The sequence below is a fragment of the Agelaius phoeniceus genome, chromosome Z (assembly GCF_051311805.1).
Source record: "Agelaius phoeniceus isolate bAgePho1 chromosome Z, bAgePho1.hap1, whole genome shotgun sequence".
NCBI classification, from domain to species: domain Eukaryota; kingdom Metazoa; phylum Chordata; class Aves; order Passeriformes; family Icteridae; genus Agelaius; species Agelaius phoeniceus.
The window spans coordinates 42,333,998-42,357,759 of record NC_135303.1 but is presented as its reverse complement, the minus strand read 5'-3'; the positions used below and the strand labels follow the sequence as shown (position 1 = coordinate 42,357,759).

Below are 23,762 nucleotides of genomic sequence, written 5' to 3'. Positions count from 1 at the left end.
TGTCAGAGTCCCAAAAATTTGGGAATACCAGCACCTCAATGTTTTTTCTTGTTGTGAGGGACCCAGAACTGGGCACATGACATGAGGCATGGCCTCACCATTGCCAAGTACAGAGGGACAATCACTGCCCTGGTCCTGCTGGCCACACTACTGCTGGTATGGACCAGGATGTTATTGTCCTTCCTGGCCACCTGGGCACATGCTGGGCCATGTTCAGCTGCTCTTGATCAGCACTCCCACATCCTTTTCTGACAGGCAGCTTTTCAGCCACTCTGTTCCAGCCTGCAGCACTGCCTGGGGTGTCGTGACCCAAAGGCATCACTCAGCACTTCGTCTTGTGGAACCTCACACAATTAGCCTCAGTCCATCAATCCAGGCTGTCCTGATCCCTCTGAAGAGCCTTCCTGCCCTATAGGTCAACACTCCCATCCAACTTGGTGTCATCTGTGAACTTGCTGGGTGTGGACTTTATCCTCTCATCCATCGACATAGGTGATGAAGACATAAAACAGGGCTGGCCCAAATACTGACCCCTGGAGAACACCACTAGTGACCAGCTCCCTGCTGCATTTAACTCCATTCACCACAACTTTCTGGTCCCAGCCATCCAGCCAGTTCTTAGCCAGCAAAGAGTTCACTCATAAACACCATGACCTGACAGTTTCTCCAGGAGAATGCTGTGGGAGATGGTGTCAAAGGCCTTGCTGAAGTCTAGGTAGACAACATCCACAGCCTTTCCCTCATTCTCTAGTGGTGACACCTTGCTAGAGAAGGACATTCAGTTGGTCTGGCAGGACCTGTCTTCCAGAAACCCATTCTGGCTGGGCCTGACCTCCTCATTGTCCTATCTTATGTTCAGAACAACCATTTTAGGCTATAAGCTTAATTCCAACAACTTTCAAACAAGCCAGCAAAATAACAGCTGTCAAATCCCTGCCAAAAGTGAGAGGACTTATTTATTTGAGAGGTCACTGCTGAAATGTGGTGAACAGCTCTGGGTGGGGAGATGCAGCAACACTGGCAGCAGCTGCCAGGCAGTTGGAACCTCACAGCTGTCTGTGGGCAGAAGACATGTTTAGAACTCCATCTCTGTCAGTGTTCAAGACTAAGTTTGGTAGGGCTCTGAGTAACCTGATGTAGTGGGTGGCATCCTTCCCCAAAGTAGCGGGGTTAGAACTAGACCATATTAAAAGTCCCTTCCGATCGAAACTATTCTATGACTCTGTGAATCCCCTTTCTCCTCTGCTTCTCCCTGGTTTTCCCCCACTTCTTTTCTGCCTTTCCCCTCTATTTTTTCCTTTTTCTCTCCTTTTCCCCGTTTTTCCTCTTTTTTGTCTTTTCTTTTTTCCTCTTATTCTACCTCCCTGTTTTTCCTCCCACTTCCCCCTCTATTTTTTCTTCTCCCCTCCTTCCCCCCGTCCCACTTTATTTTTTGTTTCCTTTTCTTTCCTTTTATTTTTTTCGGCCGTGCTGTAACCAGCAGGTTTCCGGCCCCCATAGCAGCTCCAGCCCGCACCGATCGCCGCTGCAAGGCGCTGCAGGTGGCAGCGAGCAGCGGGGTCCCGCCGAGAGCCGGGGCGGTCCGCGGGGGCTGCGGGCGGAGCGGCCCCGGCCCCGGCCCCTCCCCGGGGCGGAGGGAGCTGAGCCGAGCCGAGCCCGCCGGAATCGTGCTGCCTGCCCGCTGCATCCCCTCCGTATTCCCCGCGGCTCCGGTATGTCGTCGGGCGGCAGCCTGAGCACCATGCAGCGGCTGGTGGAGCAGCTGAAGCTGGAGGCGGCCGTGGAGCGGATCAAGGTGAGCCGGGGCCCGGCTGAGGCGCGGGGTGCCGCGACCCCCGCGGCGGGCCGGGAGAGCGGAGCCGCTCCTGCCTTTCCCTCCGCACTGCTGGGCGCCGCCCGCCCGGGCAAGGGAGGGGGCGAGGGGTGCGAGGTGTGCACGGCGGGCTGCGAGCCCCGGCCGCACGGGAGTGATGGAGCCAGTGCCGTTCCCTGGTGGAAGGAGCCGTGATAAATAATACAGCAGCTCCTCGTTAGTTCTGCACCAGCAAACAGATAACCGAGAGTAGTTCCTCGCAGCCCGACTCCCCCCTGCTTCGGAGCGCTGGCAGGATCTGCAGGGGGAGGAGGTGCGGGGTGGTACCCGCTGGCACACTGGGGGAAGGCAGGCGATTTGCTACGCATGCATGAATCTTGTCCTGCTTGCACATTTCCAGACAAAGGCAGCACGATGAGGCGGTCCTGTCGTCTGCCAGCTCCTCAGGTTTGTTGACCTGACCGAGACAGCTCTTGGTTTCCAGCAGATGTGGGGGGTTCATCACCACGCACAAAATCCAGCATAATCTGTGGAGTGATGGAGGTCAAATTAATTTATATCCTGCACTTTTCTCATCTCTCTGCTTGCATTCGCCATTTTTCTCTGGCCAGTCACAAAAGACTAGCTTCCTCAGTCTGACGGCAGTGCCAACACATTGAGCTGCAGGAACTTAGCTAATTGATTTTAAAATCATTCATAATACTTGTTCCTACTACTCCTGACCTGGGCTGGTGAAAATTTGAAGTGCTTGTTGCGAGGTGAAACCACTCTGGCTTTTGGATATCATTCTAATCAATTTGGTTTTGTTACTACATTTTAGTAGCAAAACAGAATCAGCAGATGCTTGATTCACTAAAAATTGCTGTGCTTATCACCGCAGTAAGGTGTGGGAATATGTGAGAAACAATATGTTTCCGAGTAGAAATATAGACTCTTGTAGAAAGAGGAGTATTGCCAAACACTGAAACGGTTTCCCACCAGTTATTGTTGGTGCCTGGATCTCTGTTCCTGCTCATTTTGAGTCATAAACTCAAAATACCCATATACTCCTCCCCACTATTTTTTTTGTGGGTACGAAGTGTCTATAAAATACATAGTTTGTAGTTTGCAGGTGTTACTTTGTGGCAATAACATATTCTGGAGCTGGACTTTTCAAGGCTGCCTATTTTTTTATGAGTTTGCTCTTGTAATCCGGGTAGGCTTGTCCTTGATGGACCTTAGACTCATCTTTCTTGCAGCACTGTGCACAGACCTCTTTCTAGGTCTGCTGTGTTCTAGGACCCTGTTCATGGCTTTGAAATGACACATAATAAAAATCTGTCATATAAATTGTATCATCTGGGTTTCTATACATACTGTACAAAAATAATGTGAAATATATTCAGCTGATAAAAACCACTTGGTTCAGTTTTTGCAAGCACTGAAATGGGAGAAAACATTGTTTCAGCTACTTTGAATAGACAATGTGTTTCCAGACGGAAGCTGGTTATGAAAGGATTTTTAAAAATACATTCCATACTGCCAAGTTCCAATGGTAATTTTGTTTACCCTGCTGGCTAAAAAAGCAGACAGGAACAATATTTTCAGAAAGAGGAAACTGAGTAGGAAGAAGTACCCATACACATCTTGCAAGTGGAGGCTGCTGAAGGGAGTGTGTTTGTCATGTGATGAAATACTGCAGAAATTTTCTGTGTGAGCAGGAGAAAAGAAGAATGTTATGGGGCATAGGTAGGACTAAGAGTAGGTTTGTATCTTTTGAGGATATACCAGGATATACGTAGCTCTGTCTGTGTTGAAGGGTTTGGCAGCAAAGTGCACGGAGATGCTGTAGGCACTGCTAACTCTCAAAGGAAAAAGCTCCACATGGCCTTGGCCTGGCCAGTGTTGGCTTTTGGGATCTCTGCCTGATGGCCCCGTGGTGCACAGTCGGGCACCACAACGGGCAGGTGCTGTGGTTGAGGCAAGGGTGCTAATGCTGCAGGGGGTCCAAGGGGCTGAGCAGGGCAGGAGACCTCTGCAGCCTCCAGAAAGGGCTTCTCCTCAGGTAAGGAAGGAGTGACAAAGCCTGCTGACTTAGCAGGAATCCTTGCTGCAGACACTTCTCCCTGTACTCTGCTCAAGAGAACCTGGGAGGCTGAGGGGAAAAAAACTTCTGATAACAACTCCCCGAAGTGCCATCAGCTCCTGGCTAAATTCAGGCAGTTACTAGGATGAGTGTCCTGGAGGAGAGCCTGGGGAAGAATTGGAAGACGGTGAACAGGAGAGCAGCAAAATTGCAAACAAAAGTGTGTGCCAGACCAGATTTCCCATGTGTTTCCAGATGCTGTTAGATGGGATGGCCAAGAACCAAAATTCCACTGGTGCTCTGGGGTGGTTCCTTTAGACAGGAGGCTGGGAAATGTGGATGGTTCTTCTGGTTATTGTTTTGGCGACACTGCAGAGTGGTGTAGGAAGAAAAGTCAGTATATCAGGAGTCCTGTAACAAAGGCAGAGGGTGAGGTCAGAGGGGAACTTACAGTTCCATCAATATATTTAGTATTTCCTTTTATAAAATCTGTATCAGACAGCATGGGTTTTGTACAGTTCCCTGCAGCTGTTCCTAATGCGTGTCTGGGAAACTGGAAATTCCTCTACATTTTCCTTCAAAAATGTAGGCACATGACTTACTTGCCATCCACGAGGAGAGCAGGGGAGTTCAGTGCTGAGGACATTTTGCCTTTGGGATCTTGGGCTTGTTCTGCAGCTCTGGACTCTCCTAGGGGGCCAGAGTGTGGATTTGAAGTTCTGACTTCACTGCTGGGGGAAGACGACAATTTGGACTTCAAAAGCTTTTCATCCTCATCTTTTTGCTTTCACTCCTTGTTATACTCTGTGTTGTTTAGAACTTTGGAATGAAAATACTTTTAATAAATTATCAGAGGATATAAGAGTTCAAATATAAACCTCCAAACACCACAGAAGATTGTAAAATTGTCAGGGCTCTGAGTATTTTAATGGGAAGAAATTGCATCACACTGGCACCTCAGTCCTTTACACTCTTCTGGCTTATCACTGGTGTAGTATTTCATGTGTGCTTCATGAGAGCTTTGTAAATTGTGCTTCTGTGCTGATTTACTTGATGTTCTAGAATCTGAGAGGTGACTTGGCTGCACTCCAGCTCTGTTTGACAATAGCTCTTCAAGAGGAAATGCTTAATAGATGCTTGTGAATGAATTAGTTTCCTCTCTGGATTTTTTTCCTTTCCAGGTCTCTCAGGCAGCTGCAGAACTCCAGCAGTACTGTATGCAAAATGCCTGCAAAGATGCCTTGCTTGTTGGGGTTCCTGCAGGGAGCAATCCCTTTCGTGAACCCCGATCCTGTGCTCTGCTCTGAAATCAGGTAATAAAGTCACAGATGCCATGACAACCACTCTAATTTGAAACTCAAACCCTTGGAGAGACAAAGACACATGGTGATACTTGTTTAGGTGTTGAGGTCTTGCTTGGGTGTTCATCATTTCTCTGCTGCCTCTGCAAGTGGTTTTCTGGGTTTTTTAGGTGGTGCAGTGGAAGCATGTCTCTTTTCTACAGATCTTTCTAGAGGTGTTTTCTTTATGAGTTGTTTTTTTTGTTGGGATAGTTGTGTTTCTGTGTTTGTGCAGCGATAAGGTAATTAGCAGCATCCAAAGTAATTAAAATTGTCTAAGACACACAGCTGTGTTTGACATAGGCAGACAGTAGACAGTCACATACCCAGCTTGGAGAAGTAAGACAAAGCTGTGGCAATTTTATATGTTCTGATGACTAGCTTACAGCCTAAGTAAGAATTATGTTAAAATACATTTTGGTCTTTAATGTCATATTGCAGTTCATTTCACTGTGTCTGTACTTAGGCTTTTCCTGTTCTTACTGTTGGTACAGCACCAAAACCAGTGGAAGCAGAGAGGAGCTGAGACAATCTGTAGTCACGTCCTTTGCAACCTTTTTCAGCACAGATCTAAAGGATGAGCTACTCCCTGAACTCTGCATTGCCTGTACCCCTGTAACACCTGCAGAGTAGGTGGGTGGGTGGCTGTCCAACATTTGCAAACCTTTGGGATCCAGTTTCATGATTCGCAGTCTGGCCTCTCCCATTTGTCACAAAGGTTATCAGTGATTGCAGCAGGAGAAATAAAGGCCATGCATGCTACTAGTCTTGGGCAGAACCACACCATAACTTGAAAAATCTACTTCTTTTGCTTGACACACAAATGTGGAAGTAGGATATTCAGAAGGGGTTCTCCTTTCTTTAAAGGAGAATAAAAATAGTTCCTGCTAAAGAGCTGAAAAATCTACAGAGAGAGGAAGAAACACTGAAGTCTGTTCATTTGATGAGAGTGCTATTAAAGAAAAAATGGATGTTTTCTCAAAGGGCAGAATTTAAGCTAAAACATAAAGTACTTATAAAATCTTCCCCTTGCTGCTGCCAACTGTTCCTGACCTTGCACTTGAGTTTTTGCCTCATCAATAGCAAGGCCTTGATTGTTGCTACATAGGTTTAACAAAACAGGACTGAACCTAAAGAAATGAAACAATTGAACATGAGATGCTCTTCTGGAAAAATTTAGAGAGGGTGAAGCAAAAACAGATTTTCTTATTTTGTGTGCTACCCAAATTAATTCTTCAAATAAGATAAAATTCTTAATACCATTGCATATGTTCTTTTGTTATTTAAGCAGCCTTTCTATCTTTTGGTTTTCTGGGGGTCTGTGTGTGTATGTGTCTACATGTTCTGAGTTGATCACATCATACAGATACATTACAAAATATTTTCTCAGAAGAACTTGATGATTAATGTATAATACTTTTAGAAGTGCATTGCTCAGCCCAAGATGTCATTTGGTACTTTTTGCTGGTAGATCAAATATTTAGTTTATTATTCTTCTGTTACCTTAGGATCATAAGAAATCCAGAGCAAAGTAAAAAAGCCAGTTAAAAACTTTATGATATTGTGAAGATATCAACATTCAGCAAAGGAAAATCATGATTTGGTTTTTCTCAGTGCAAAGGAGCTTTTCTAATCCAATTTTTAAGAGCAATTACATCTATCAGCATAAGAAAATAGCATTTAATAAGCCTTTTTTTTTTCTTCTTGTAGGGAAGGTCATGGAAAATTGCCTTCAAGCATGACATGAATAACAACTGCCTTTCCTTCACAAGAAAAGTCTCTGTCTTTTATGTGGCTAAAACAACATCCTAGATATCTGTTTCTGTGTTCTTGTGAATCTGTATTCCACTATATTTTAGTAATGTTCTTGAAGTTTTTTAACTTCATAATCATCACCACTTTTACTACACTATGCTAACTATACAAATATTACTTGAGAAGTTTACATTTTAGAAATGAAAAACATGTGAATTTTTAATCAAATTACTTACTCTCATCTTGATAAACCATAACACCAGAATACTAGCAAAAACTACCCATGGGGATTTTTTTTTTCCCAAAATAAAACAACCTCGAAGTGAATAATTAAAGTATAAAGCTAAATGCTGTTAGAGCTGAAGTAATGTCCTCAGGGGACATTTTGCTTCCATTAGCAAGACCTGCAACCAACTTTAGCTTTTTTTCAAGTGCATCTCAATGCATAATGACACATTTTAGTAACTGCTGAACACAATATGTAACAGAGGCCTGATTCCTAAATCATGTTTCTTGCAATACTTCTCATCTGTAAGCCTTCTTCTACTTTGTAACAGTACTGCTGCAGTGGAATTTTCTTGACGTATTTAAAATTACCAAACAGACACTAAGAATCTGTGAACACCCAAAGATAACTGCATGCATTGTTGTCACAGTTTGCAATCCACAGAATTTACTAAAATGTACTTGGTCATTTGCCTTCACTTTTTTGATAGAGCACTTTTACAAAAACAACTTTTTAAATAGGTTTTTAATTTTGTGTACTTCCTATTGTTTGTATTAATCTTTTAGAAGTTTGGAAATAAAATTCCTATCCCTCTTGGCTTTGAACTCATTGTGTAATTGTAACAAAGAGCAGCTACTGTAAAGAAAAAGATATGTGGATTTTGCAGTGGGAGTGAAGGTCTCAAGCTCTTTGCTCTTTTGGGAAGAAATGGTTGCTGTTGGATTTTTAGAAACTGTATCTTATTAGTAGAAAAATCCCATTCATATCTGTTGACCATAGTTGTAAATACTAACAATGTTATAAGGCTCACACGTTTTAAAGCTGTAAGGAAGAACTCTGCAATCCGAGTGCTTCATGCTCATGAATGTTAACTGAAATTAACAGTGTCCTCCAGGCAGTTTGTCAAATATTTTCATGTTGCTGTCCTGCAGAAAGACATCAACATGAGAGCTGTAATACTGCCAGCATATATTGTGCCTTTAAAAACAGAGAACATCCTTCAGAGCTTCACTCTGACTTCCTTTCACTGCAGGCTATTTAAGTATGGCAGTTTTTCTGTTAGTATTGGACACAGTTACAGAAGTCTAGAGAAAACCAAAATACTGTTGCACAGAGGCCATCAGAGGCTTGGTTTGAGACCAAAATATCAAAGATACTGGTGAGTCAAAAGCCTTTGGACAGCCAGTATTTGGCTGCTGCCTACTTCCTCCTAGACAAGCCCTTCATATTTCTTTTCCCTCTTGCAATAAACCCTCCCCTCATCTCCACACCTCCACACCTGTTTCTCTCCCCAGAACCTCTGCTGCATATGCTTTCAGGCTTGGCAATGTCACTTGGCGCTTGGGTTTTGAAGTGGCTGCCAAGCTGGCACAAGGAGTGGCCAAATCACAGTGTGCAGCAGAGAGGCACCACTGCTAGACAGCCAGTCAACCATGGCTGTCTCTTGGCTGCCCTGCCCAACTCCATCTGGTCTCTTGCAGCTGGAGCAACTGCAGGCAGGCAGCTGTGTGCAGCATCTCAGCTTCCTTCACCAAAGACTATGCAAGAAGGCTATCTGCTGTGCAGATACCATCTGATGGCAGCAGGTCCTACTGGACACCCAGGGTTAAGAAGATTGAGTGAATGTCCACATTTGTATGCTCAGTGCCTCACGGGAGCCAGAAAAGCCCCACTTTTCTCACTGTCATCTCTCCCAGCTGATCAGCTCTTCTCCATCTACAGCTGCCTCCTGCCTGGTCACTAAAATGTTTATGAACTTGTTCCAAGAATGGAGTGTCCCTACCTGCTTATGTAAGACCGGAGATTGGATTTTTGTACTACGCCTTTCTGTCTAAGAATTAGTTGCTTCCTAATTCATAGTAATAGGTAATTTGGCAGGGTAGGGGTGGGGTAGAGGGGAGGAGGGAGTGGAGAAGTGCATCACTGTAGTTCAGCAGTAATTTTATTCCACATTAAACAGACAAAAGGAGGGGGACGAATGTAATAATTTATAAAATTGTCAATGTGTCCATATTTTTGAGAGACTGAGATTTGTCATAAACAAAACCAGTAAAAGCCAATAGTCATTGCAAGCCCTTTCCCTTATTTTCCAGTACATTACCAGTAATTTAACTGTACACTAACATTTTTTCTACCTAATGAAAACTTAACACAGACAGCATTTGAATTTTTTTATTTAAAGTACACAATATATCTTTGTTTTCAAAGTTATTTACAGATGATCTATGCTATGCTTTCACAGCTGTTCATGTGGAAGTTCTGGTGTCAGCCTTTGCCTTTGGAAGAGGAGAACATAAATACACAGCTTGGCACTGGCAGATATAATTTTCTCAAACTGTGGTCATCTGTGACTGAGGCTTTGTAGAGCTATACTTCAAAAAAACAGATTCCTGGTTTTTTGGGAGGTACTTCTTAACAACATAAACCATGATGCAAAAGAAGGAAAATGATTAGGTCAGGTGACCACAAAAATGGACCATGGATAGTAAGCAAATTGCAACTTATATTTCAGTCTTTCTCTTATTCTAGGAAACAGTGGCTTTTTTCAATTTTACTAGAAATCTTTCTATGTTACTACCTGTGAAAGGTATTTTCTCAAATCCTGCAAACTATCAGTGCACAAATAATTCAGGAATATTACTATGAACTAAAATTGCAGTTAGTGCAGACATAGCTTATAAGAATTCAGTCAAAAAGCAGCATTCTGTTTTCTCTGAGAGACCAAATCTTTCTTCCCTAAGTGCTGGTTTCATTTACTCAAATAGTGAATATGTGCTTAATGAAGGCTTTATGTCAAGTAAGTATTTAAGTGCAAACATAAACCTTAAACTTGGTGGGTTTTCTTTTATTACCTCACCCCCTCACCCCCCCCATTTCTGTTACTGCATCAAACTTAAGAAGATTGGTGAGTTTGAAACCTGAATCATCTCAGCTGAACACCACTGAACAGAGAAAGACATTCTGGAGCTGGCTGGCATGCTGGTGCAAACCGTTTATGCATTCCTGTGGCAGAATGGAGTTACTGTCTACCATTGCTCTCACACATATTTCCAGTTTTGTTGCCAAATCTTTCGATGGAAAGTGAGGCTTTGGATACTATTCTATCATGTTCTTTAGATTACAACTGAGATAGATTTTTTTTTAAATTCAATCTTTCACTCCTTGTAGTTATACCCTAAATCTGGATCTGCCTCCCAGATCCTTTCATCCCCCCACTTGCCAATGCCCTGCAGAACGCTGAAAAACATGGATGCCAACAAATGGCCTCCAGGTTATGCAAAAGGTGAGGGTCACAGCTTAGTCCCCTGAATTAAATCTATGAGAATGCTAAATTTCAACACAGTCTTATTAGCATGTTGTCGATAAAACAAAGAGCTTTTTCCTAGACTGATTATGATTAAAAGGAGCTCAGGAACTTATTGTTCCTGAAGGACCTGTCAGAAGAACAGAAGTGGAACAGAGCCCAAGGGACAGCTGCAAAAAGTCACAGCTGTAATTGCAAGAAATCTCTAAGACTCTGAGAAGCCTTGAGATGCCTTGAGATTCTGGCAGATCTAGCCCATCTTTACATTGGAAAAGCAGTAGACTCAGGCAGCAAACACAGGTGCCTTAAAAACCCAGAGTAAGCCTTGGGTTTCTGTTTCTGTTTCTTTTTCCTTTTTTTTTTTTTTTAATATAAAGAGTGATAAAGTAGCTGTATATCACCCATGACAACAGAGAAGCCATAATTATCCAGCTTCAATAAACTAGTTCGTTCAGCAACATTTTAAAAACATACAGAAGAATCCTGAGCTAGTAAGTATTTCCAAATCCTAATTACTTTCTAAAAACTAATAACTATAATTCATTTATTTCCCTTTAAAGAACGGAAAAAGAAAAATGTATGTAATATGCAAATCTTCATTCTGTTCAAAAGAATTTAAGACGTGTTTGTCCATCTCTTCTTCCAGGGACTCTTTCATATGTCAATCTCCTTTTTTTGAACTCCTGCACTTCTGGAAATCCTGAATCTGTAAAAGAAGTAGAAAAAAGAAAAACCATGATAGTACAGCATGTATGCAGACTTAACTGTGTGCTTCTCAGAAGCAGGAGCAGACTTTGGCCTTAACTAGTGTGCTCCCTAAGAAAAGTATCAGCTGTCATAAAATAAAATGTGTACATATTAATATTTGCTACTTCTTACTTCTACTGGCCTGTTTTATGCATATCGTCCTGCAATAGGAATATGGGACGTCATACAAAAATAAATAAATCAACCTATACTTAACCACAATTCAAAAATATTTGTTTATTTCTATTTCATTAATACTACACTTAGAATTATTCTATAATTATTGAAATTTAGTTCTTTTTAACCAGACAGTCATGTTTCTAAGTTGTTTTAAAAAGCTACTTACATTCGTAAGACTCAAGTGCTTTTACAATAATGTATTTGAGAAATTGCTTATTCAAAACAAGTTACTCTAAGGAAATGATATTTAGCCTTTACAAAAAGTATAGTCAGAAAATACCAAAACTGACCTAAGGATTTGATCTGTTCCAGTGGAAATACTGGCTTGGCATGGTGTCATGAATTATCTGTGGTTTAATGAGAGTTTTATCTGACACCAGAAGAAATTCTTGGGGTTTGTACCCAGTGTGTCTGTCTAACTTGACTCTCTACATATTTCTTAAATTTTTGCTCTCGGAGGCTTTTATTGTATTAAGGTGAAGTTATGTTTTTTTTTTTTTTGATAGGTTGATTGGGGTTTTTTTGGTTTGATTGGTTTTTAAATTTTTTTTTGGTGGGGGCGGTGGGTTTGCATTAGCATGCAAGACTATTTAGTATACTTATTTTTCCCCTGGTTAGTGAATTATAAAGTAGAACAAGCCTGTTCTTCCAAAATCTAAACGAAAAATCACTTTTCCTTGTTTTGTTTTGATTCACATTCAAGCATACTTTTGTCCTACTAGGCAAGAATAATAGAGAAAGCTTATCAGTTGGAGATGACAGTATTTTCAGAACACTGTAAAATGTGGTACCAGGAGAATCTGCCCTGATTTCTACTGAAATATATTGTAGAATTTTATGCTATTAGTGCCAGTTAGAGGTTACTGGAACATTTGTTTTCTACTCAGCAATACTGCAGGTCTGAATTTTAATTCCAGAGAAGCAAAAGGTCTGTTTCTGTATGAACATTCAAATTTACACACGCTGAAAATTAAAAGAAGTTTACTATATCCAATTAACTTTTTCTCTCTTTACTTCCATAATTACCCTAAGCAGTCAGTGAAAGAGTGATTTAAATTAGTTACTTAGGTTTTCATGAATGAGTCTGATCTGATTAGTGAAAGCATTTTAATACTGTGCTGACCTTGTACCACCAAGAGATTTAATGACAGCTATGAACAGACAAATCATAAATTAAGTCATCTGTAGTAGGTGTTAGGCACTTTTTAAAACAAACTTAATCTTGGATTTTTTTTTTTTAATGTGGCATCTTACTAGCAGGGAAATAGAAGAATTAAAAGAAATACTACAACAAATGATCCAGCAATATGTTGTCTGACAAGGACTGTCTTAGTTGCAAGACTCCATGGATACATATTATGATTTATTAAAAAATATTTTAAGATTACTATATTTGATGGAGTAAACCATGGATAAGAAAAGTACAAAAAAAGAGAAGCCTAATATTTTGTATAAGGACTGAACATACTTTCAGGGTAAACAAAGTTTTGAAATACACATCTTACCATCTTTTTGGTATTCCAAAATACCATTCCAAAATATAAGCTTTGGAATGATTTCAAGTGGAGAGTTTAACCCTGGAGATACTAGCTAAAAATATTCCAAGAATAAGGAAGTTTATGAAACAAACTTAAGAGATTTTCAGAGTGCCATTTTTACTCCTTTAATGCCAACAGCAAAATATAGCCATTAGTAAAATCTGAATTTCACTCTCAGGATATGCTGAATCTCCTTTTGGTCCTATGGAGAAAATACAATCTTTTATCTAAATCTATGTTTACAAAATAATATTTCCCATAACTTTAAAATTAATTCTGGCATGTTCATTATCTATATTTTAGGCACTATCAGAAAGAGAAAAGAAGCTGAATCTTATACTATTGAAGAGCTACGCTTTTCAATATTTACCAGGGAAAAATAATGGCAGTAACACAATTCTAGTTCATTTGGTTTGGCTTTTTTTTTTTAAATACCCCAAGACATCTTTATGCTCAAAACAAAACATGTAAGGAACCTTTTATCACAGAAGAGATATATATGCAAGTAAATATTAGCAAAGGGAACATGCAATTGTTGGGCTGAATTTGATTTAGGAACTATTTAAATAAAAGATAAAAGATAAAATACAGTCTTACAACTTTACAGTTGAGTAACAAAAACAATTTCAGCAAAATCTTCAGCTTACTTTGGACCTACCTGTTTTAATTTTTTCTTTTGCCCATAGGAATGGAGGCCTTTTTTTTCTCTTTCCTTTAGATGTTTCACCTATTTGGCTAAAATTCAGATTTTGAAGCTCATCCGTATCATCAAAGAAATCAGAGAGAAAACCATCATGAGCAAATGAATTATGTGGGCCTGTGGATGAAGAATCATTCCACAGGGGCTGGTCAATCTTAATTTCTGGGCTTTTAAATGTTGTGTCTCTAAATTCGTCTAGAAAACTCTTAGAGCTCTCCTGAGGTGCACAGTCACTGAAAGCTGCAAAGAAATCCTCTTTTTCGGAGTCTTTGGAAGAATGATCAGAGCTATTATGCATTCTGAAAGGCTGTCTTTGAACATGGAGAGAATTTTTAACTTCTAGATAAGCAAAATCTTCATTGTCCTTTGATACAGCAAAGAAATCCAGCTTTCTCCTTGTAATTACATCTGACGAGCATGCTTTCTTTTGCATACAACTTGGAAGATCAGACTTTAAAAAACCCTTACGATGATTCAGTGGCGGAATTAGGGCTTCAGCATTCATATGAGATGTTCCTGGTAGAGAAAAATTTGAACCATTTTGTATGAGAATGAAAGATTAGCTTATCTTCTACATTTTAGAGAAAACCAAGATGTCATTGAGAATTGTGATTGCAGTCTCTCTCATCAGAATAACTGACCTTACCATGACTAGAAGATAAAGATTCTAATACATTCAAATTTTTCACTTGGTTTCAAAGGAGACACATTTTACTAGTAATTCAAGATATTACCTGTGCTGTTTTGTGCCTTATCAAGCAGCTCTAAAATCTGACAATTTTGTTTATTATCAAGATACAATGTGTTGACTTTATTCTGGTTTTCTGGGTGTGATGCACCTTTCACTGTTTTTTCTAGAGCAGCAGTATTTAGGCTGTATGAAGATATCATGTCACTGAAATGCTGAAATGATGAAGAAAGTATTTGTTAGGAATGTTGATGGTACATCACTACTTGGTCTACATTTCCAAGTACGAAAAGTTAAATCAGTTGTTAAGATTCTGAGATGTATAAATTTTTGTTTACTGGAACCAAAAAAAGGACTTACCAAAGCAGGAGAGGCATGTACAGTACACAATGTACCTGTCTTACATCTATAAACAGATTAAGTAATAGTCTCTGTCTCAAAACAGAGGAGAAGCAATATCTTAATAATACAATTTATTCTCCTTCATTACTCCAAGACTGTAGGAAGCAGTCTGCAATGGATTGGCACCTATCATGCATCACAGAGGAATTTAACTGAGCTTTTTCTGTCAATAAAGATGGCTTTACACATTTATAGTTAAAACAATAGTATGCAAAATTTCACATCCAGTGCTCAAATACCTGTTCACTTGCTCCTTCACCTTAATGGAATGCTTCACCTTAAATGAATGGTGTCCTCAGCCATTTTCTTGAATGATAAAATATGTGTATTTTTCATTGAATTAGATAACTATATTCAGTATACAATTTTCCCAGACTTGACCCAAAAGTAGGAACAGTACGAGCACACAATTCTTCATCTCTACGGCTGTGTCAAACACTTAGTGCTATGAGGGAGGGAGGCAGGCAGGAAGGAAGGAAGGAGGGACGGAAGCCCTGGAAATACTTAATTGGAAGACATCTTTTACATTAGAAATACACAATATTCAACATTGTGAAGCTCGAGGAGGAAGCTGATCTAATGAGTATTTTTCCAGTTAAGGAAATGCTCTCATTATCTTCCCACAAACAAAATGGTGACTTTGCAAAATCTGCTGAGAATCAGCAGACTCAACATTTGGGACATGAATGATATGCTAAAACCTGTAATTAATTTTTAAATGACACCGGCAAATGCACATTTAGAGTAAGATTTAAAAAAACCAACAAAACAACCACATATTACAGCAGAGCAAAAAAATGATATCGTACATAAAATAATTTTCACCAACCTTTAAAACTTTTTTTGGAGCCTGTGGCAGTAGCTCCTGGAGTTGATCAAAGCTTGCAAGAAATAACCTGTTCAGTGTTGATCCCTTCTTTAACATAAACTGAGCAACCAAAGGATTGATACATGGAAAAGTAAGCAGGCATTTCTCTGGCTGGAAATGGAAGTTATTTTGTTAGACTGAGATTTGACAAATTTTTTATCCTTTTTTTTTCCTGTTCTACAAAGTCACATCTTATTGAATAAGTCCTAGAGTATATCATAGAAAGACAGCTTTCAAACAGTGGACTTTTATAGTCCAATAAAAACTAATGTTTTTTTAGTATCATTTCTGAAAACGAATAAGTTCTGCATAACCATTTGACAAAAAGCAAGTCTAAAGATGTTTATTTTCTAAACCTTAAAACAAGTGAATAACTTAAACTTCATTTTAAAATGCATGGCCAGATTTACTAATGCTCCATTTTAAAGTGAATTACCTAGATCAACATAAATGGACAAAACTGGTTCTGTTTTACAAAAGTTGTATTTGCTAATGGCAATGAAACAGGTGGCAAAAGCAGGAGTTGTCAAGGGGAGGATAAATGTCACAAACAGGGCAGCAGTTTGAGAGTAGCTTGTTTTCAGTGTCAGCTTCCTGTTCCTGACTTTCATAAAACACTGCCAAGATTAAATATCTTTAACAGACACAATACAATGACTCCTCTACATTCTTTACCAGTATCCTTAATCTCTAAATTGGAAAACTTACAATCAAATACACCCCCCTCTTGAAAGGCCATGCCAATACTTGCTTTCTAATGCCTCTGAATTTTGCAAAGCGAAAAACAATCTCAGCTTTACAACAGTTCAAAGCTGTCACATAAAATGAAGAAATCCATACATTTAATTTGAGAAACTTACTAGACAAGTTAAAGGATATAATATATTTGATCGGGATTGATGGGTCTGTTCCAGCATTTACTGGAATATGAGTTAAACAAGTAACTGCAGGAGTTAAACAAGCTTTTCCCATCTGTTACTGAAGCAAGTCAGCAAGCAACACCATTGACTTAAGTAATGGATCAGCACTGCTGAACTTGGCTTCCTGCCCAAATGAGCCACTGTATGTTTTTCTTTTACAATTTGGGTAGTTTTTTAAACCTACTGCCTAGAACGATGGAACTGCACAATTTGGCAAGTAGATGTGGTGGATAAACCTCCCTACAGGTTAATTGTGAAGGCATAGGGAAAGTCCAAGTTGCATCTAATTGTACTGACAAAGATGATGGAAATATTGCATATATATATATATATATATATATATATATATACACATATGTATGTATACACGTCTTTGCATGTGTACTAGAAATATGCTTGTATATATATCTGCATATATATATATATATACACACAAATATAATAATGCTTATTTTAATAATATATTTTAAGAGAACTACAAAAAAAAACCCCTAAATCTTTATGAATCTTAGAAATGGGAAGAAAACTGTCAATTCATAGGAAGATAAGCAAACCTCAGATGGCAAGACAGAAAGCCAGGATTTGTCCAGCCACTCATAAGGACTGATATTAGATGCTATCAAAACGTTGTCAGCAATCTGACGAATTACCAGTGCTGTCTCTTCAATCCCTGGCGTAAGAACTACCTAAAAGTGATACATAATACTCTTGGTTAAAATTTACTTGAAGGAGTGTATTAATTTGCTCCAGACATTGACATGTAAACTAAAGGTCACCTTGAACACAAGAGTCAGTACCGCTGAGTGATTAAACCTGATCAAACCTGATCCATGCTTATCATGCAGAAAAACTCCAACCTTCGACCTGGCTGCAAATCACACTCCTTATTTATGAAGATCCTATGTAGGTGAAATTAACTTATTTATCCTAAAGGTCTTTCATATGTGATCAAGTTTCTGGGCATAACATGAGCTCCTAATAAAACAGGCAATTGTGAGATGCCTACTACAGTTTAAGATAATGTGTAACATTTTGAACCTATAATTTCCATAAAAGCTACACTGGTGAGTATATGAAATGAAAAAGCTTTGTCCTCTCTTCATCCTCGTAACTTTCGTTTAACCAGGTAAATTTATACAAACTTTAATATGCAAATAATAATGACTTCATAAAGATCTGCACTCAATATTGGCTGCAAATAAATGAAAAAAGTGCCTAAAAAGATATCAATTCATTCAAAAATATAAGTTACCCACAATTTGGTAAGCTGAATGAAACTTCTGCCCCATTTTTTTAATGCTGATTATTCTGGATACTAAAACAGATTTCTAGATTTCCTGATTTTTAAAGAAAGAAGTTAACCTATCTTGTCACATTAAAAAAGCACACTAGCTGACAGCAAATTATTTATTTTTTTCTTCTGTCACATCAGCAACAAAATATTGATCTGAAACTTCAAATTAAGACATAAGCAAGATTAATATATATCCTAATAATTTATTAAAGGTTTGATTACATTTTTTGACTCCCTGTTATGAAAAGATTTCAAACTGCTATTTGATTCTGATTCAACTTGTATTGCAGCCAACACAGTCTTTTCACTGACTTTAACAGCACTGAATTAAGACGTTCTCCTATTTAAGCAATTTTGAGCTATTTTATGTTTTTGATGTAGAAGGCACACTTGATTGAGCTTTTTAGAAATAGCATATCATGAAGATTAATACAGAAAAAAGTTACCTTCACTTCAAAGTCTTCTGTCTTCTGTGTAAGTTCAATTAGAGTGGCATAAATTAAGACAAGGTTAAGCAGAGTATTTCCCTTGAGACTGTACCTGTAAAACAGTTTCACTGGATCACTAATATTTAATATGCACATGTAATAATCTCAAACAATTTTTTCCATGTCTTCATAAATATCTGTTTCATTTTCTGGAATTCAGAATACTGGTACAGTTGGAGCATTAATATCTGTGGAAAGAAAACTAGAATACATTCTAGGGACTGACTGCTGAAGGACTGTAAGGAAAGAAAACAGTAGTCTACAGAAAAGCAAGTCTGGTCTGAAGCAAAAGGTCTGGATCAAGGTGAGTCACTGGAGACACCGGAGGAAAAACAGAGTGGAAATTACCACTTGCTTATAGAAAAAAATCTCAAAAGAGGCAATAAATTAATGTTTATTTGAACTATGTCAACAGAAGTTGTGCTTCCACAGCAAAAGGAGAACTACTGATGCACTGGAAGAACACTTGAAGAATATTTCAAGTTGCAAATAATATACAATGGTATTAACACAGTAATTCATAACCATGCATTCGTATGGGTTAATTTACTTCAAACAGATGTTAGAATAGTTCCAGTATTTCATATCTTTGGAGTTGTGAAACTTCTGGACCTGTTGATTTCAAATATACCTCGTGTTAATATTGGCTGCCTCAAACTCTGTTATTTATAAGGACCATTTCTTTAACATTGGTGTAAGATTGAAAATAGTCTCACAAATACAAAACTTTTCTAAGCTTTTGGTGGTCTCCAGTGATCACTATTACTTTTACAATTCCACTGAGTTTTTCAATAGGAGCATGACAACATTTTAACTAAGTGAAAAATCCAAAGCACACTAGAAATATGAGCTTACAATATTTGTATTGTTCTAAGAGAAATGTATTCCTACAGAGAAGTTCAAAGATAAATGAGTATCAACTTGTTTTAATAAGCAGTTTTCTTAAGTGACAAGTTTGTTTTAAAAATACCAGGATAACAAAAGAATTTAGTAACTTACTCCAAACTCAGTCTTTCTTTGGAATAAAAAATAATCCAACAGCACGTATATTGGAGTGATAATGCCATCAGCCTTGATATTACAGTGTCACAAGAGTCCTCATAATTTAGTTCTTCGACAGTCTGCCATTGAATTTAAATAAAGAGTAAAAAATAAATAAATACATTACCATGGCTGCTCCAAGCTTTTAATGAGTATCAATATAATATGCAGAAACTAGATCAAACATAAATACAGCTAAATAATGTAAGCATTAAGGACACATATGAGAGTTGGGAGAACTAGTTTGTATTCCCAACTTTTATTTTCTTTGAACTTCAAAAGGCTGATTCAAAGCTTTATGCCATTTCTTCCTTCCTTCCTCTAAAAAGAAACAGTGTTAATACCTTTTTAGGCTGTTCTCAATATTTTTTGTGAACTTTAATAATGCAAGATATTGTTATAAACTTCTGAAGTACTTAGCCTATACAAGTCATATCATACCTACACTAACTATATAAAGTACATCACTAATTGCAGCAGCTAGTAAGAATGTCTATGCTGTACTTGCAATACTAATTGATTATTATGTATCTATCTTTCAGAAGCAGTTCTTCTACCTGTAATCTGTCTTGTTGCATACCAGAATATAAGTAGTATGCTATTGCTTAAACTATTATTTTTTATTAAAACTAGGACAAATTATTCTATAGATCAATTCAGATAACCATCTGAAATGGAAGGAATTAATATGCACACTAGTAAGAGAATAGAACCACAAATATATTTAATTGGTTGCTACAAAATTTCTTTATATAACCCTCTTTTCAAGTATGCATTCTTTAACTACATTTTGTAAAATCAAATCACAGGTCAAATGTTACTTCAGTGAAGAAACTGAGAACATTTTAAAGTAGTCAAACTGGCACAGACTTTTAGGGTTAATGATTTGTGATGTGAAACAACGCATGAATTAAATACAATTATGGGGAAGAAAAATGTGTCAGAAGTCTGAAGATATGGCCTAGAAGTGACTGAACACATAACAGAATTTGGACACAGTAGTTTCATTTTGTACCTGCAGAAAGATAGCAGTGCATTCATCTACTGTCAGCACAACATATTGATCTGCACTTCCAAAGAGCCTTAAGGAGTAACTGCTGCTTCTTTCAACAAAGGTAATGCTGTACCTGAAAAAGTAAAATTATTTCATTAAAACTCAGACAAGTTATAAATAAATACTATAATAAAATAAATAAATAAATAAATAAATACATACAAAGTAATATTATTTTCTTAAAGGAAATGGATAACAGACACCCTTTAATACAGTTTTTTAATTATATAGTCTTGATCTTTCCCAAATGCTCAGTTCACTTTAAGATATGTTCACATTTGAATAAAACATATCAATGTAGCAGTAATTAAATTATATTGCTAACTGCATTGAGTATGACCTTGACATCCAGGCTTTGAGTTTACAAAAAATATGGTGGTAATATAGAAACTAAGATAGATACTTAGAAACTTTTTCTGACTTTACATACTGCATTTCTTTTCCTCCTTTCATGATTGTGCAGCATAAAGCAAAGCAAACTGGCTGATTGCCATTGGTATGATCCTAAAATTTCTGAGTGACTTAAAACTGCCAGCAGTAAAAGTTCCTGTTGTGTTTTACTAGGAAACACAAGAAACCTAAACCTGAATCTGCCAGTATGTCCTCTAGAAACTTGTATGGACAGTGTATTCAGATATTTTTAAAAAGTCAACTCTTCCCTTTTCTGAAATTGTTCAGCTCTTTGCCCACCTATTTAACTCCCTCACCAGTGCTAAAAGAAGCCAGTGAAAAAGTAATAAAACATTGTTCACTATGGCCAGGCCAAACAGAGAACTTGAACAAGTCAGAGTAAAAGCATATCAGATTACGTGTTCAAATTTTAAATATATATCAAAGACATATTTTTTCTCCCTACTGAATTGTCATTAGAAACAGACCAAAAATGCTCCACAGGTGACTCAAGGATATACCCAGGTTAAAAACTGGCATGTCTGACCCACAATATGGTGAAATCAACTATCTGTATCTCTGTCACTATGTTTGAGAGATATTGCTGCTCTGCTCCCTATATCTTTGTTTCAGTGTTTCTTTGTTTCTTTCATTCTTTTTTTTTTTTCTTTCCCCTCATGAGATACAAGGTAGCTTTACCAAGTACTTATTACTGTGAGAGCAAAATTCAAGAAAATTATGTCAAAGAAAAAACAAAGAAGCACAATGGTTTACAACCCTTGTAGTATTCATACAGGTTATAGAGTATTAAAAATTAATCAAATAGTGGATCTGAATGTTATGAATAAATTAGCTTTTGTTTTAAACTTAGCCTCTCCTAAACACTGTGATGCACCAGAAAATAAGATGTTTTACTATTGCTCAGTTTGAGTATTTAGTATAGCTTAAGTGGATAAAAACAACAACAACAAAAAGCAATTTTTATGAAGAATTAAATACAAAGTCTTCCAAGGACCAAGAAGCACTAAAGAAAAGAAAAGTTTGTGAACATCATGATTTTCAGAGAAAAGTAGACAATTAAAAAAGTTGTTTTGATTTAAAAATACCAGCTACAATTTAAAAATTTGTCCAATTCCATTCTGGTTGGCATGTGTGTGAATCTCTAGTACTAAGTTATCAACTTCAACAGAAAAAACTATATTCTTGTCTCTTAAAGAGCTAATAGTGTAATTGCAGAAATGTATGTGATAGCGAAGTAGATGACTAATACATGATAGAGTAGGATAACATATGTGTGCTGAAAATCTGAAGATAAATAGCCCACAGAAACCCTTCTTTTCACTCACTTGGATTCAAAAAGCTGAAGAATATCTGGCATATTAAGAAGACCTTCAGTTGTCAGAAATACATATGGAATCTGTACTTGCAGAAGAAAGGAACCACCATGATTCCCTGAAACATTTTGTATAAGTAAGATAATAGTTTAATAAGCAAAAAACTATAGATACATCAAATGGACATTCAAAAATGCATCTTTTATAAATCTCCAATAAAATGCTTCCACTCTATCCTTTTTTCCCCCCAAAGTGAAACTCCCTTGAATCTTTTTGAAATTATGCTTAAATTCAGATTTTTTTAGATCTGTAGCATTCCCTTAGAATGAGGAAGGGTGGATACAGCTTGCAGAAGCTGTAAACAACTTATGAACTTGGCACAAGTCTCTTATAAACCCACATGTACTCCTACGTCCTGGCAAAACTAGGCTTACACTCTAATAAAAACACCTTCTTGCTGCATAGATAACCTAGCTCTGTTTGTTGAACTTTAGCTCTCATAATGTTTTACTCATTCTCTTCCACAGGCATAAGAATGTAGCATTTTATGGAACAGAAAATATTTTCTTTTGATATGTCAGTCTAACTGTTTATTACAATTCTGGAGAACACTTACCCATTTGTATTGTTTCAGGGAAGGTGGTTTTAAAAGTCATGTAAGTAACATTCAGATTTTTGCACAGATTTTTCCAGCCAGAATTTTCAGAATAATCATATTCCATTACTAGTGAGAAGTGTGTCCAAGGAAAGTCAGCTCCAATTTGCTGATTATGTACAACAATGCAGGAATATCTACTAAGACTTAAAAAACCCCAACAAAATATGAATAAAAATAAATGCAGGTAGAAATACCCTCAACAAAATAAACAAGAACAAAATAAACTCAGTTTCACTTTGACAAATTCTAACTGCTTAAAGTCTATTTACAAAAATATATTTACCATTCCTGGCTAAGGTTCCAACTCCTTTAAAAGTTAATTTAAAAATCAAAAGCTGTACTCTTCCTCCTACAATTATCTGCCTAAAATATCATATATTTCAGAATGTCATGATTTGTAATTTCTTCTGTTATGCCCTTTCACCATCTTTTTCTATAACAAGCAAAAATCATGTTTCTCTACATATTTCTCTTTTTCTAAACAGGCAAAACAACATATAAAGAATATGCAATTGTTTGTTCCTAAAGTTCCTCTAGGCCTCACTAAGCATTTTTCTAGAGTGGAAAAAATTCTCAACTCTAAAAATGAAGCTACAGGTGAAAACTACAGCTATCAAACTAATGCTACCATGAAAACTTTACTCCAGACTGGAAAGACCCACAAAAAGGAACTAAAGTAACTGAAGTTTCACTGACTTTAGTGTAGACTAAAGAATTTGTTCTCATGAATAAAGAATGTAACTTACTTGCTTATGATCTCTTTACAACTTAAAGGGTTTCCTTTTTTCTCAGAATTCAAATCCACAGCTTTCAAACCTGTTTAAAAAAATAAAATTAAACAGTTGATGAAATAAATAAGCCTCCGTGACTATGAATCCACACACAACAGTAAGTAGCAAATGTGGAAAACCACAGGTTATTAAAATTTTAAGTATTACATAGTCTATCTTGCTGAAG

The 23,762-nt window shown here is 37.6% G+C and overlaps 2 protein-coding genes across 2 annotated transcripts in view; one reads left to right on the top strand and one right to left on the bottom strand.

Moving 5' to 3' along the window:
- Positions 1 to 1,612: 1,612 nt before the first annotated feature.
- On the top strand, positions 1,613 to 7,804 carry GNG10 (G protein subunit gamma 10). The gene is made up of 3 exons (XM_054652670.2): positions 1,613 to 1,795; positions 5,060 to 5,191; positions 6,929 to 7,804. The coding sequence occupies exons 1-2, from the start codon at positions 1,715 to 1,717 to the stop codon at positions 5,183 to 5,185; spliced, it is 207 nt and encodes a 68-aa protein (XP_054508645.1). The 5' UTR covers positions 1,613 to 1,714; the 3' UTR covers positions 5,186 to 5,191; positions 6,929 to 7,804.
- A 3,045-nt stretch (positions 7,805 to 10,849) lies between these two features.
- SHOC1 (shortage in chiasmata 1) overlaps positions 10,850 to 23,762 on the bottom strand; it is a 48,306-nt gene continuing 35,393 nt past the window's right edge. The window contains exons 19-29 of the mRNA XM_077171429.1: positions 23,552 to 23,621; positions 22,764 to 22,948; positions 22,160 to 22,265; positions 20,385 to 20,496; positions 19,328 to 19,449; positions 18,287 to 18,380; positions 17,101 to 17,232; positions 15,588 to 15,737; positions 14,403 to 14,571; positions 13,627 to 14,184; positions 10,850 to 11,209 (exon numbers count right to left, since the gene is read on the bottom strand). Of these exons, the coding sequence (XP_077027544.1) occupies positions 11,109 to 11,209; positions 13,627 to 14,184; positions 14,403 to 14,571; positions 15,588 to 15,737; positions 17,101 to 17,232; positions 18,287 to 18,380; positions 19,328 to 19,449; positions 20,385 to 20,496; positions 22,160 to 22,265; positions 22,764 to 22,948; positions 23,552 to 23,621 (1,799 nt within the window). The 3' untranslated portion in view covers positions 10,850 to 11,108. The remainder of the gene's footprint in view (positions 11,210 to 13,626; positions 14,185 to 14,402; positions 14,572 to 15,587; positions 15,738 to 17,100; positions 17,233 to 18,286; positions 18,381 to 19,327; positions 19,450 to 20,384; positions 20,497 to 22,159; positions 22,266 to 22,763; positions 22,949 to 23,551; positions 23,622 to 23,762) is intronic.